This window comes from Lycorma delicatula, chromosome 5 (genome assembly GCF_047948215.1).
Source record: "Lycorma delicatula isolate Av1 chromosome 5, ASM4794821v1, whole genome shotgun sequence".
NCBI lineage: Eukaryota > Metazoa > Arthropoda > Insecta > Hemiptera > Fulgoridae > Lycorma > Lycorma delicatula.
In genome coordinates, this window is record NC_134459.1 from 90,880,582 (window position 1) to 90,895,484 (window position 14,903).

Genomic DNA, 14,903 nt, shown 5'->3' on the forward strand with positions numbered 1-14,903 from the left:
GGGAGAGATTAGGGAAAGAGAAGAAGAGGATAATGGCAGAATAAAAGAGAGAGAGTAGAGCCTAAAGACAAACTAACAAGTAAAACAAACAGTGACAAGGTATATAGATGCCCCAAAAGTGATGCAAGATTTAAATTTGCAAAGTGAAACTTTATTTTTGCATGAACTGACAAAGTTGTGACATACATTGAAAGAGTAAACATTCTGATTAAATATGTAAAATAATATCCAAAAAATGTCCTCCACGTCTCATATGACACCTTGCGCAATATTTTTTTCCAAATTTGCAATCACATTTTCACAGGCTTGTGGCTCAATTTTTGTGATTTCATGTTGGATCTCTTCTTTAAGTTCAGGAATGGATGGTATGTGTTTGCTGTATACCTTCGACATTACAAATTCCCAGAGATAAAAGTCAACATGATGTAAAGATCACATGACCTTAGTGGCCAAATGTGATCACTGTAGTGTGAAATCAGCCACCCTTGTAATTTCTGCTGTTACAACTCAATGGTTTCGTGTGCTGCATGATACGTATTGCCATCCTGCTGGATCTCATCAACATCAAAGCCAAAATCTATGGCTTCCAACTAAGGCCTCAAAAATGCTGTTTTCATCTCACAATAACATACACCACTGACGTTACCAAACTTCTGGACTCATGATGGCAATATTTTCGGTTGAGCGTCCGGTAGGAGGAAGACCATTTCTTTTGTTGTCCAACATTGAACGAATCTGTTTGTTTAAACTCTTGAACTACTCTTTTACAGTAGTTCTGTTTGGAGCTTTTTTCTGCCCAAACATATCATGTAAATTGCACACAATTTTAGCACAACACTCTCCATATTTGTAATTTTTCCATGATAGTTATGTACTCCTGCATTGTGTTTCTCCATCACAACTAAATGGAATGTGACTACTTTAACTTTAATCCTCCAAAAAAAAAAATCAGTGCAGTTTTAAACCCTGTGTTAATTTTGAGACACCCAATACATGTTATTTGTAAATGATCTCATGGCTTACTATAAGTGTTAAATACTCTATATATACATAAAATTTGTAAATGATCTCATGGCTTACTATAAGTGTTAAATACTCTATATATACATAAAACAACCATTTCCTAACAATAATAAAAAAATAATAAAAATAATATTGATTTTAAGAAAGTGATACCTTTTGAGTGATCAGTGCATGCATAGACCAGGGGTCAAAGTCAAGATTACCTGCCTCAATTAGCTGTTAGTTGGTATTATTTTGAATGGATTACATGCTGATTGTGTCAATTCTAATATTTGATGAATTAAAAATAATTAAAGTACATATATATACTTTAATTATTTTTAACTTTTTTATTTACATTGGTAAAGACTATCAAGTAAGAAATCTGTTTTTAATAGTTTATTTACTTTAATCATCTGTTTCTATTTTCCAATAGTTTGGGTCATTTGTTAAAAATCTCTGAATACCACTTTCTAAAACAGATTTCTCTTCTATGATTTTTTTACCTTTTTTTCCAATTTCTTCTATCACAATATCAATCATACTATCTCTTTCCCAGTCTCTGTTTAGGTCTGCTGTCTTCCTCTTTTGCTTACAGAATTACTTTAAGTATTTTTGTTTCCTGTATTCTCATTATATATTTCAATTAATTTTAGTTTCTATTTTCTACCTCTGCTTAGTACTCAAATCATAATAAACAATTCCTTATAGTTACAAAAATACATTTTTAAGAATAAACCAAAACCTATTTTAGATAAATTAAAAACAATTTAGAAGGTAAAAACACAAAGTTTTAATTTGTATTAAAACAACTGAGTACCATTGAGTATCTGATCAACAGATTTTATCTGTATATTATACCGTACTGTTGTATACACAAAAAAGTCATGGAAAAGGAAATTAAGAGGAAAAGTAAAATAAAAAATTAAACCTGAAACCACAACATCATATTCTGTAAGTAATTAAGATAAGCCAATGGGAATTTTGACATGAACACTGCTGCTGTCAATGGGTGATTGAGTTTAGGTAACCTTAAATATGGTGAAATGTTTATCTAGTGAGAGCAGAGCGTAAATACATACTAGACAAACCACATACCACATAACAGTAATATAAAGAATAATCATAAATTAATAAAAAAATACAACAGTTAATTAATTTCAAAATTAACTGATTTTATTTTTGAAGTGAAAACTTCTTTAGGCGTGTGTCAGAATTTTTTTATCTCTATGTTTTCGTACATGTAATTTTGTTAATTCATTTTTGTGTTTTTTTTTTCATCAGACATTTCTGATTGTGAAGAATTACTCTTTTGCCTTTCTCTATATCGCTGAACACGCAATCTTGTTAATTCATAGAATGTTCATTTTTTTGAGAAAATGTTCTGTTCATGCCTTCTCTACACAGCTGGTTATGTAATCTTCTTAATTCTTTTGAATGTTCATTTTTAGCCATTACTTTGTCACTATTTTTTTCATCATTTTCTTCATTATTATTGTCATTCTCTTCATGTTTTCCTTTTTTGACTATTTTATAAGTCAAATTATAACATCTATCTTCATTTTCCTCCATAACTGATCCCAATAAAATATTTTTTTTAATTATTATAAAGCTCGGTCAGAATATATATACTACAACCTATTATAATATTTTACATGTGCAATTCTACATGAATTAATGTATACAAAGGAAATTTTTATTATGTATTAATTTGTTAAATTTAAAATTACACGGAGTATAAAAAAAAATGTTTGAATCTGCTGAATTTTAGAATGTACAATATACATAGTGCTGGTCTTGGTTAGTTCTCTTAAAATGCAAGAGATGGGCGTTGACTGATGTGAGATTATTTGAATAGAGTTAAAAATTATTAAGTAGGTATTTATTTAATTAAAGTAAATTATTACTGCTAATAGTAAATATTTTATCAATTCAAACTAATTTTTAATTGTTAAAAATTATTTCATCTCTAAATTAGCTAAAATCAACAATTAAAAAAAAAAAAATTATATTAAACTATTTTAAAGTACGCGGTCCCACATCAGTGCTATCTGCTATATTTTGTGAGAACTAACCCATTTATATATGCTTAGCATCTTGCATTACGTTACAGATTTTGATTATGAGTCAGCAATTTTTTTTCCATGAAATTCGTATGTACAAAAAATTCTGACACAATGCGCCTAAAAAAGTTTTCACTTCAAAATAAATAAATAATGACAAATTGTATCTCATACATATTATTTTTTTTTTTTACTGTAAAAATCTCTATCATTATAAGATGTCATGTATTTAAACTAATTAGTATTATGAACAATTTTTCTGCAATTCTATATAACACTTTTTAAACTTTTATAAAATTAATTTATAACAATATTAAATATTATTACTTTTTTAACTATGACACATACATATGGTAACAAATGCTATTGTTTTACAATATAATAATAATAATACATATTAAAAAAGAGATGCATTTCTCTTTAAATACTATTTTAAATTGTAAATCACTGAACTATAATGCAGTATTTTAAAAATAATACAAATAGTTCAAATGAATTACTGGCAGAACATCACACCACTTACATAAACAAATGTCAGAACTAAACTAATAATAATACACACTTTTTATATAACAAATACAAATAAGTCATACTACTTAATGTGAAACATTTTAAAACAAAAGAGGTGTTATATTAAATAAAACAGTAGTATTAATTCAATACAACCAATCAACAAATAACAGTCCAATGTGAACACTATAAGTATGTAAACAAAAAAGATATGTTACTTAATAATGAGAATAGTTCTTAATAAATAAACAAACTTGCAATTCAATTTAAGTTTGCCTCAAGTGTGACTTTTTTCTACTACAGTTTCAGTCAAGTAACTACATCAACAATTCTAGATCAAAGAAATTGCTGCAGTCTAATGAGTTACTTTAAGTCAATTTGATTTCTAAACAATGATCTCTATTATGCTGAACTGTTCCTCAAAGCAAAAGTGCTTCACTTATAAAATCAGGTGCAGGCTAAATTCACAATTCAGGCAAAGATCATTACTACAGTAATTTTAACAGAAAAATATACTCATCAAGCTCACAAAATATAGAATGACATACACAAAATGAACAATATAAAACTTCACTCTTAAAGCTCTTTTTCATTCTTAGTCAGGTGACAGACTTTTGTAAAATTATAAATTGCCCTTTGTAAAATTTAAATTAAGTTGAATAAAAAAATTCTAAGCTCTTTACATTATTTAAAAAAAGGGAGGAGAAAAAAGCAACTATATGAAACAAACCTGCAAAGCATTGAGAAAAAATACACACACACACACACACACACATACACACACACACAAAGATGATAATTAATCCAAGTGATGTCATAACAGTTGGTATAATAATAGATTTAATTAAATTTTTTAAAAATATGTTCAAATCATTAATTGCATTTAGGTAGGCATTTTCTCACCACTATGATGGAATCGGGCAGGGTTATAATCTGGATTGACAAATGAAAAGCCTTTAAATTCATCTTGATTAATTGATCGTACAGCATCAGCATTCATTGGAGTTAAAACTGGCTCCTCTTTAGTAAATTCAGCATCAAAATTCAAAGCATCCTTTTTACTCTTCTGCAAAAAGTAAAATTAATCGTCACAAGAGGTACATATCAGTAAAATAAAAACAATACTAGCAGTTTCAATGGGAATGAATGTTACAATAAGTTCAATAAACTTAATTAAACAGGATGTATCACAAAGTTCTTCTGGGTCTTTCATAGTCTATTCTACTCATTAAAATAATGGGAAAAAAATCATATAAACATATGTTCTAAAATGCTTCGTTTGTGACTTATGGCTAGTAAAAGATTCTGCTCAGATTTCAGCTACCCCAGTGAAGGTTAAATGAAGCTGCACTGAAATTTCTAGGATGTTAATTAAGGGGCAAAATTAATGATTTCTTATAGTTACTGACCTGAACAATCAAATAAAATAGGTCCCAAAACTGTTATCTGTTAACTGTCCAAATAGTAATAATAATAATCCATTAACTGGTCCAAATCTGTTATCTGTTTTTGAGAAATTTGGTGAAAACCAATAAACTGAGGTAAAAAAATCTTGTTTTTTTAAGTTTTACATACAATAACTTTGTTAAATGGTTAATATGCACATAAAACTTTTAAACAAAATTTGTAGAGAATTTAATTCTGAACAAAATGTTATAAGATAACTTGAATAAAACAAAGAAAGGTTATAAACATTTTTTTTTTGTCTTCAGTCATTTTGACTGGTTTGATGCAGCTCTCCAAGATTCCCTATATAGTGCTAGTCGTTTCATTTCAGTATACCCTCTACATCCTACATCCCTAACAATTTGTTTTACATATTCCAAACGTGACCTGCCTACACAATTTTTTCCTTCTACCTGTCCTTCCAATATTAAAGCGACTATTCCAGGATGCCTTAGTATGTGGCCTATAAGTCTGTCTCTTCTTTTAACTATATTTTTCCAAATGCTTCTTTCTTCATATATTTGCCGCAATACCTCTTCATTTGTCATTTTATCCACCCATCTGATTTTTAACATTCTCCTATAGCATCACATTTCAAAAGCTTCTAATCTTTTCTTCTCAGATACTCCGATTGTCCAAGTTTCACTTCCATATAAAGCGACACTCCAAACATACACTTTCAAAAATCTTTTCCTGACATTTAAATTAATTTTTGATGTAAACAAATTATATTTCTTACTGAAGGCTCGTTTAGCTTGTGCTATTCGGCATTTTATATTGCTCCTGCTTCGTCCATCTTTAGTAATTCTACTTCCCAAATAATAAAATTCTTCTACCTCCATAATCTTCTCTCCTCCTATTTTCAATTCAGTGGTCCATCTTTGTTATTTCTACTACGTTTCATTACTTTTGTTTTGTTCTTGTTTATTTTCATGCGATAGTTCTTGCGTAGGACTTCATCTATGCCGTTCATTGTTTCTTCTAAATCCTTTTTACTCTCAGCTAGAATTACTATATCATCAGCAAATCGTAGCATCTTTATCTTTTCACCTGCTACTGTTACTCCGAATCTAAATTGTTCTTTAACATCATTAAAAACATTACACTAGACAAAAGTGCATTATATGTAACAGTTTACAATAAATGCTCAAAATGAGCCCACTATTTTCACCACACTTCTTGGTACGCTTCTGTACTGCTTTTGTTGCTCTTTTTAGTTCTTCAGGACTGTCCTTAAGTTATTCACCTGCACCCATAATGCAGACAATTCCTTACCAGAATATATTTTTGTTTTGTGTACAATATTTTTCATCCATCGCTATATGCAAAAATTTAAAGGTGTTAGATCAGGTGATCTTGGTGGCCAGGAATGTTATCTCCATGACCGATCCATTATTCAGGGAAATGATGATTTAAATGAGTGGAACCGGCATAGAGAAGTGGGGAGGTGTGCCATTGTGCTGGAAGTATATTTTGCACCTCAGTATTTAAGCAGCCAGGTAATATAAACAGTTTAAATGTTTATATAAACAGTTTAAATGTTTATATAAACAGTCAGATGTTTAATATAAACAGCTGACTGTGAAGATGGCCACACAATACTTTGACATTAAATCTGTGTAAAAAATTGCCTTCCATGTTTCATGAGGATTTATTTCTGCCCACATATGCACATTGTGTAAACTGTTGACGCCATATTGTATGAAATTTTCCTTCTCTGTAAACAAAATATGTAGAGTTGTTGATTTGTATTCCATCAGTAGCAGAACTCCAAGTGAAGCGGACTGTCTCCTGGGTGTAAATGTTGAACTGGCTGTTTATGATAACAATGTGCTCCAAATCATTGAATGTGAAACTCTGATCTGCTTAGACAGACATCATGACTGCACTGAATTTCATCAATCATAGATGAAACAGATAGATCAACAGATCATTCATAGCAGGCATGAATACTACTAGGTAGTGAACCTGTTTCTTAAAGATTGTGAAAAGTCATGCAATTGTTTTGGGATGAAGAATCCTGCGATTTGGAAAATATATTTCATATTCTACTGCAGCAACTGTAGCATTGCTGTTCCACAAATCCAAAATGAATACCATATCAGCGTATTCCTCTGTTGTAAATAAGTCCAGCATTACTTCAACGACAAACCAATCACATTCAAACTAAAATTCACAGAAAACCTTTGGTAATGACGGCACAGGTCACAGTACGTACGATATACTTATATACCTTACAGACTGATTTAAACAGTAATACAGTATTGTGCATTATTGTTACTTTTTTGCCAACTTTGAAATAACAATTTTTCAAATTATTTATTGTATTTATGCCATTAATAAACAAATTATTTCTGTAGTAATTTCTATTTTACAATTATTGTGTAATTTCCATTTTTTAACATTTTTAAGTGTAAATTTTGTTTTCACAAATTTTAACACTAATCAATTTCAGGTCTAGCAGTTGAATATTTATTTAAGCGATGTTTGTGCTGTTACTGTTCGATCATTCATTCACAATGGGTGATACCACAAATTTGTTTTCATTTGAAGAGTTGATGGACATGTTGTTAATTTATGGTAAAGTAAACAAAAATTATCCAGATTGAAGAATACTGGATCATAAAACTTTTGAGGCTTTGGAGAGGCAAGTTCAAGAAACATATATACTTAAACCACAATGATTCAATGCTACTCGTATAAGTTTTGTAAGAAATGCCAACGCTGAAGAAGCAATAGTGAATAGGGTACAAGTATCTCCCATCTAAAGCACACCAGAAGGTTGTCACATCGCTTTCATGTTTTGCAATCAAGTGTATGGCAAATGGTACGAGAGCAACAATTATATCCATTCCATACAACATTTTTTATTTCCTAAATAATATTCTAATTACTGATGAATCCTGTTTCATGAGAAATGGCGTTGTAAATTATCAAAACACTTACACTTGAACTGAAGAAAATCTCCATGAGAGCTATAAGTCATTTCCAATGTACTTTTTCGTTTAATGTGTGGTGTGGTCTTTTTTTTTGAAAGTGAAAAATGCTTTAGCGTTATCATCGCATGGAATAAAAACTTTCATAAAGAATTAAAATAAGCGTAATATAATAATAAAAGAAATAAAAATTTATAAAATTCAACTAAAAATAAAACTTTACAAACTGTGAGAGGGAGTGTAAAGACCCCCTTCTCAGATAACAGAAAGACTAAGAACTAACATGAGAACTACAACTAAACTAATAAAAAAACTATAACAAACATAAAAACAAAAAACAATATAAAATTTACATAAATATAAAATTTCACAATACCCGAGAGGGGGTGGTAAAGGGCTCCTTCTCAGATAACAATAAAAAAACCAACACAAAAACATAAAAAATAAAACAGACACATTAAAATCTTTACCAAAACAAAAACTATATGCCACAATATCAAAATTTAGATACAAAACCTGCACGATGCAAAAACAAATATCCAGTCTAAAATTTCATTAACATTGCTCAAAATTTATGGATATTTCTGGGCAATTTAAATTTACGATGCAAAGCCATGTAATGTATGCAATCCACAAGTAGTGCTGCACAGTCATGCGGCAATTTAATCATGCGCATGGTGGTGCATGTCCTGCTGACATCAGGTACTCGTGTGTGACTTTGGTATGTCCTAATTGCAATTGACAAAAGACCACTTAATCATGACGAATTTTTCTGCATGAGGAGTCCCATGACAACTCAGAATCTTTAATGTGCTGGAGTTTATTATCAACGGCGGCCATCCAATCACCTTGCCACTTTACTTGAAGAGACCGTTTTATCTAATTAATAAAATCAGAAGCAGCAATATGAGTGGTGAAGGGAGGTTGATTACAAGCCTCTTTAGTAGTGGAATCTGCACTTTCAGTACCTGGAATTCCCAAGTGGCTAGGAATCCAACAGAAACTCAGTTGTGTGTTGTGATGATTCAACTCGGCAACTGCATCATAGATTTTAGTGACGCAACGGATGTCTAGAGTAAAAATTTTCTAAAGCTTGGAGTGCACTACATGGGTCGCTACAAATATGGCTATGAAGGTATTTTATGTTAACAATAATCAATGCCTTATTAATAGCGTACAGTTCAGCAGTAAATATTAGGCAAACCAACCTTGTAGATTCTGCTATTAAGAATCAATGCGCTTCCAAAAGTATCATTCTGTTTCGATCCATCTGTGTATACCATTGCGTCTGAGTTTATTTTGGAGAATATGGTGAAAACTTTGCTAAAAAATTATATGTGGTGTTGATTGTTTCTTGTATAGGTAAGATCAAAAATAAAATTTATATGGTCGACTCTCCACAAAGGATATGAACATTGATACGTTGGAAAAATAGAAGGTATGTAGATGTTTAAAAGCTGCAGTAACCGCCGAGTATGTACACCCATAGGTGTAGTATCATGTGGATGGTGTAGTATCATATCTTTGTAAATTAGGATTTTCATGAACTGCGGTAAAAGCCGGGTGATTCAGTTGACCTTTAAGACAGGCCAAGTAAGATACTAAAAGTTGGTCATGTCTATTCCAGAGATGGTTCACTGCACTCGACAAGTATTCTAGCGACAGGGCTTGATCTAAAAGTACCTATAGCAAGAGGGAGAAAAGCATGGTGCACAGCATCTAACATCTTCAGTGCAGTATTGTGCTGAAGAGTAGGCGATACAACAAACAACAATAATCTAAGTGGGAATGAACTAGGGAATAATAAAATCGCAACATATATAACACCATACATGGTGTTGCTAAGAACTCATAACATATCTAGCAGTTTGGAACATTTTATTTTTAATTGTTTAATGTGATTGACCCACATAATATGGTTGTCAAAAAACAAAACTAAAAACTTAATATCATGAGAGATAGCAATTTCCTCTTCAGTCAGAAAGATTTGTGGTATAAAAGGGTCCCGCAAGTGAGAGAAGACTACACATTTTGTTTTCTCAAGTGAAAAGGTGAAGCCAGTCACGTTGGAGCAAGCTACAAGACGAGATATTGTGTTCTGCAGCAGTCTCTCTGCTGTGGCTGTTGAACGGGACGTGATATAATGGTAAAATCATAAAAATATAACGAACATGAAATAGGTCACATTCAGTAATACTGTTGATGGCTACTGCGAACAAGGTGGCACTCAATACACTTCCTTGAGGGACTCCATTTTCCAATGTGATACTACCTGATGAGGAATCTCCAACACAAACACAGAAAGATCGGTCATTTAGGAAACCTCTGATAAATGCAAGTATACAGTCCTTGACTCCCATTCTTTAAGGGTGTTAAGAATACCACATTATCAGGCCGTGTCATTGAGCATTGAACTCAAGAGTTCGGTGAGAGATACAAATTGCAGATATGCAATTTAAATGGGACTGAGACTTTTACAACAGCAGGAGTGAGGGTCGTAACCAGTTGTAGCCAACACCTCATTCCGCATGAAATTAGCAACATACCACTCGCTCTACTATCTAAAAGACAGTCATATCTCTCACAGACATAGCCTCTGAGTGTTATCGGATCTTGCTGTAGCAGATTCGTTTCTTGGAAGCACATTATTAATGAATGCTTCATGTGCATGCATCAACATTTCAATGCAGGACCAAAGACCTTTACCATTCCACTGAATAATGCTCATAAATAAAGGTACTTAGATGCAGTAGTACAGGTAAATATATGACAAAATTAGTTATAAGTGATCCCGTTTTTTTTCTTTTTCATGTTTTTGATTTTAAAGATCTCCGATGTTCTGGGGTCAGTTGGTTCCTCAACCACATCCTCCAGTAAATGAGGTGATGGAGGTGGAGATTTTGAAGGATGGGGAATCGTAAATGACATCCCAGAAAGAGTGTTTATGTGGGTTCCCTTAACAAAGAGCTCATTAGATGGCTTATTGCTAATTATGTTTACTTCTGCCCAAACAGGTAAAAAACTTTGGGGACAGGAACTTTCAGAGAGATCCCACTCTTGGTTTCACTACCTGCAGCTAATGACTTTCTGTTCATTTTTGTCAGCTCTGAAATAGTGGCTGTAAGTGAAGTCAGCTTGGTCAAAAAGCATCTGAACAAGTTTTTTTAGCTCATTGCAGGATCCACACTGCTGATTACCTACATTTGTAGGAGCTTATTTTGATGAGCAGTGGCAAAAGATACAACTGGTTTAACCAGGTTCCGTGAGTTAATTAACTTTCTATATTCTCTGCATACAACCAGAAAAGATAGCTTTTGCTCGGTATAGATTTTGAGAATTGCCTTTTCTTCTTCAAAAGTTGGGCAATCTTGGAAACAGGCTGTATGTGAACCATTGCAGTTCGCACATTTTTCATCTTCTTGACAGTTAGTGTCATTGTGGCCTTCCTTAGCACATCGAGCACAGATCTCCGTTTTCAAGCAAGATGGTGTAGTGTGATCACATCCTTTGCATCTGAAACATCGCCGTGGGTTGGGTATGAATGGTTGTACCCAAACTGACAGGTAACCCACTTTAATCTTCTCTGGTGGTACCAGTTGATTGAATGCTAGTATAAGAGAGACTATGATGGTTCTTCTGTTCCACTGCCATTTCATTGTATGCTTTACTTCTACAACGTTTTTGGGACGAAGGTCATCAACTACTTTAGTGACATCCATATCTAAAAGGTCTCGGCAAAAAATTACTCTCCGGCTTGTATTTAGAGTTTTGAGCACTGATATTTATACCACTCATATTACAGAAACATAAGATAGATCGACTCAGTTCGTCATTAAAAGTTTCAATCAGAATTGATCCATCCCCCACTTTTCTAATGTTTTATATTCATATATTCTAAAACCAGCAACAAATACAACAACTTTTATTATTGAAAATTGCTGTATAACAAGATTTATAGTTTTTAATATTAACTTTGTAATGAAAATTTAAGATGTTAAACAATGTCTAAGAAAATATTTGGTATACAAACTGTTTATACTTTCTGTCCCAATGGTGTCATTACTTCCAATATTGAATATTACAGCAGAAGATAAATGTTTAATAAAATTATAGTTTGTATAATTTAACACATTAAACAATATTATAATTTAAAAGAATGCTTACAATTTTTGGCTTAAAAGGTGGTTTTACACGACGGCATTCTAATGCATTCCAGTCCATATCCCTAAAGAAAGAATGAGCTCTAATAGCATCTTCACCACCTTGTGCAGTCACACATCCCAGTCTTTTACATGGGTTTTTTGTCATGAACTGAAATAAACATAAAAACTTTATTAAAGACAAAAAAAACAAAATTCTTATTCTAACAGTTATAAAATTACATTCTATAGCAAACTTATAATATAAGCACAATTGAAAACAACAATTTCCTTCATTCTAACTAAATTTTATTAACATTAAAGTAAAAACCAAATTAACAAAAATAATAAAACTTCAAATGTTTTATAGTTTATTGTGTAAAACTTTATTTAACAATTCCACACATATATTTTTTTTAAATAATAAATAATGAAAAACATACTGGAAACTTAATATGAATAACCTTAGATTTGGAATTGATGTTAATTTCATGTTATGTTCTTGTTGAAATTTATTTGATAACAGCTGTCCATCTTTGACTTACAGATATAATCAGAAGGATTGTAGTGAGACAAACAGTCATGTTAATCTTCAATATTTCTTTACATATTTATGTTACATTTTCTATATTTTGTTTTTTAAGTTTGTAGTTAGTAATTGTTAAGAAAATTGTACATTCCTAGTAAGGAACTGTTTTATGTCATGTCAAGTGTTCATAGGAAGTGCAATATGAGTATTTTTAAGGTTTCCAGATGTACCATTCTTACATTAACGTAGATTACATACTATGATAAAGATTGAGACCAGGACAATTCATGATGCTGGCTGAAGAAAGTGGCAGAACATCAATCAGTATACCAACATTAATAGAAGAAAACCTACTGAACATAACTTAATGGTATTGGGTGAAACTTCTAAAAATATATATGAAAAATGACCTGGTAGAAATATACTGACCTTGCAACTGCCTACCAAGCAGTTGGGATATAATTACCTTCCTCTAATAAAATTACAATAGTTCAAAGACTAAACATTGTCGACAAGGATAAATATCACAGTGATATTTCTTACATGTATTGGATTCAGATAAAATACAGCCACTTATCTTATAATTCTTCATAAGACACACACCGTATATGGAATTCTCCTTCATAAGAAATGATCAGGGTACAGGTTGTAACAACCAGGAAATGAATAACAAGCCATTTTTTTGTCAAAGAAACTTTAATTTTTGTAGAACCCATCTATCCCAAAGTTATCACAGTTGCAACAAAATTGTGCCACTGTATATATAGGCAGTCACTAAATCCTAGATCTCAAACAGGAAAATCTTACTGTGACTGAATCATTTTAACAAGCACACAGCTACCTCCTTCTCCAGAGCTAAGCTCATCAAACTTAGAAAGAATTGAAAAAATTATGAAGGAAATCACACCAAAAGAAGGGAATGTGTATATGTACAAGTAACAATTGGAATTTATTATTTTTTTAATTAAAAGATGAAAAACGCTAAAGAACTTGGAAAGAGAATTTATAATAACTGTAAATAAGATTAGTGAAAATCTTAATTCGGGCATAAGGGTTATATTGTTAAGTTGTTTTGCAAATATAATTACTCATATGCTTTATTTTTCATAAAATCACTAATAACTCAAATTTACAATTTTCATTTATCTAAAAAAAAATTAAACAGAAGATTCCTCTCAATTACTTTTACAGGGAACTGCTCTCTTTCATCACACTATATGAGGTCAGTTCAATAAGTCAATGACTTCTCAGAAGATGGTATACTCCAATCACCTACTTTCTTTCCTTCATTTGGAGGGTTCAGAACTAAAATGAATTAAGTCCCTTTGACAACATTTTGAAAAAATTGAGTTTGAAGTTCTGGTGGTGTAATTAATTCAGACAAACATATTTTCACTTGATTTTAATTTTACTATTTTAAATGACTAACAAATTTTTCCCATTTCAGCTTGGTTCACTTTTCCTCTGAAAACTTTAAGAAAACTAATCAGCTGTTAGAAAATATTGTCATTTTATGATGAATATCAACAACAGAAAGTTGAATAAAGTAAAAAAAGTGTTTTATTGATTTTAATGTATTTATTTGTAACTTTTTTAATCAGGTTTATGTTTTTAAATAATGCTTAGCAGTAATACACAATAAGAAATTTTTTTTGGATAAAAATTATATGATAAAGAAAAGATCAAAACAGCTAAGGAGCATTGTGATATCAATAATGAATACAAATAGTTAATTTATTTACTTTTTAACGTTAATGAATTTAAACTTTTACAGAAACGTAATAACCAAAAATAAATTTAAAAAATGCAAAAAAACACTTTTTATTATCAACAAAATAAATACATTATGAACAATCCTAATCTATACAAAATCCCATACTTTTCTTCAAATTCATCATTGCGTGTTCAGTACAATTAGAAGGTTTCTGAAAAAAGTGCAGCAGACTAGTGGAATGTATGGTAATAAGAATAACATATCATTTTTCTTGTTGCAGTTACTGGCCAAACACTTTGATACAATAGCTCCTGAACAATACTCATCAATGTTTTTTCAAATTTATTTCCTTAAATTCAACCTAGTCTGAAAATGATTCTTTAAACTTTATTAAAAAAGGAGACCCCTTTTCGAAATGCATCCTGCGTATTTTCAATCAGTTTAATTTATCATGGGAAACTGTTTTTTATGACTGCAGACAGCTTTTTTCCAATGCCTTTATACTTAAGAACTCTTCACTATTCATACAAATTACTTAAAATTTTGGTTTCTTTTTCTTTGAAT

General features: G+C 31.2%; 1 protein-coding gene across 1 annotated transcript in view; it reads right to left on the bottom strand.

The window, feature by feature from the left end:
• The window catches only part of Pkc98E (Protein kinase C), a 104,841-nt gene that overhangs the window by 31,525 nt on the left and 58,413 nt on the right, over positions 1-14,903 (bottom strand). The window contains exons 14-15 of the mRNA XM_075366634.1: positions 12,122-12,268; positions 4,479-4,641 (exon numbers count right to left, since the gene is read on the bottom strand). Of these exons, the coding sequence (XP_075222749.1) occupies positions 4,479-4,641; positions 12,122-12,268 (310 nt within the window). The remainder of the gene's footprint in view (positions 1-4,478; positions 4,642-12,121; positions 12,269-14,903) is intronic.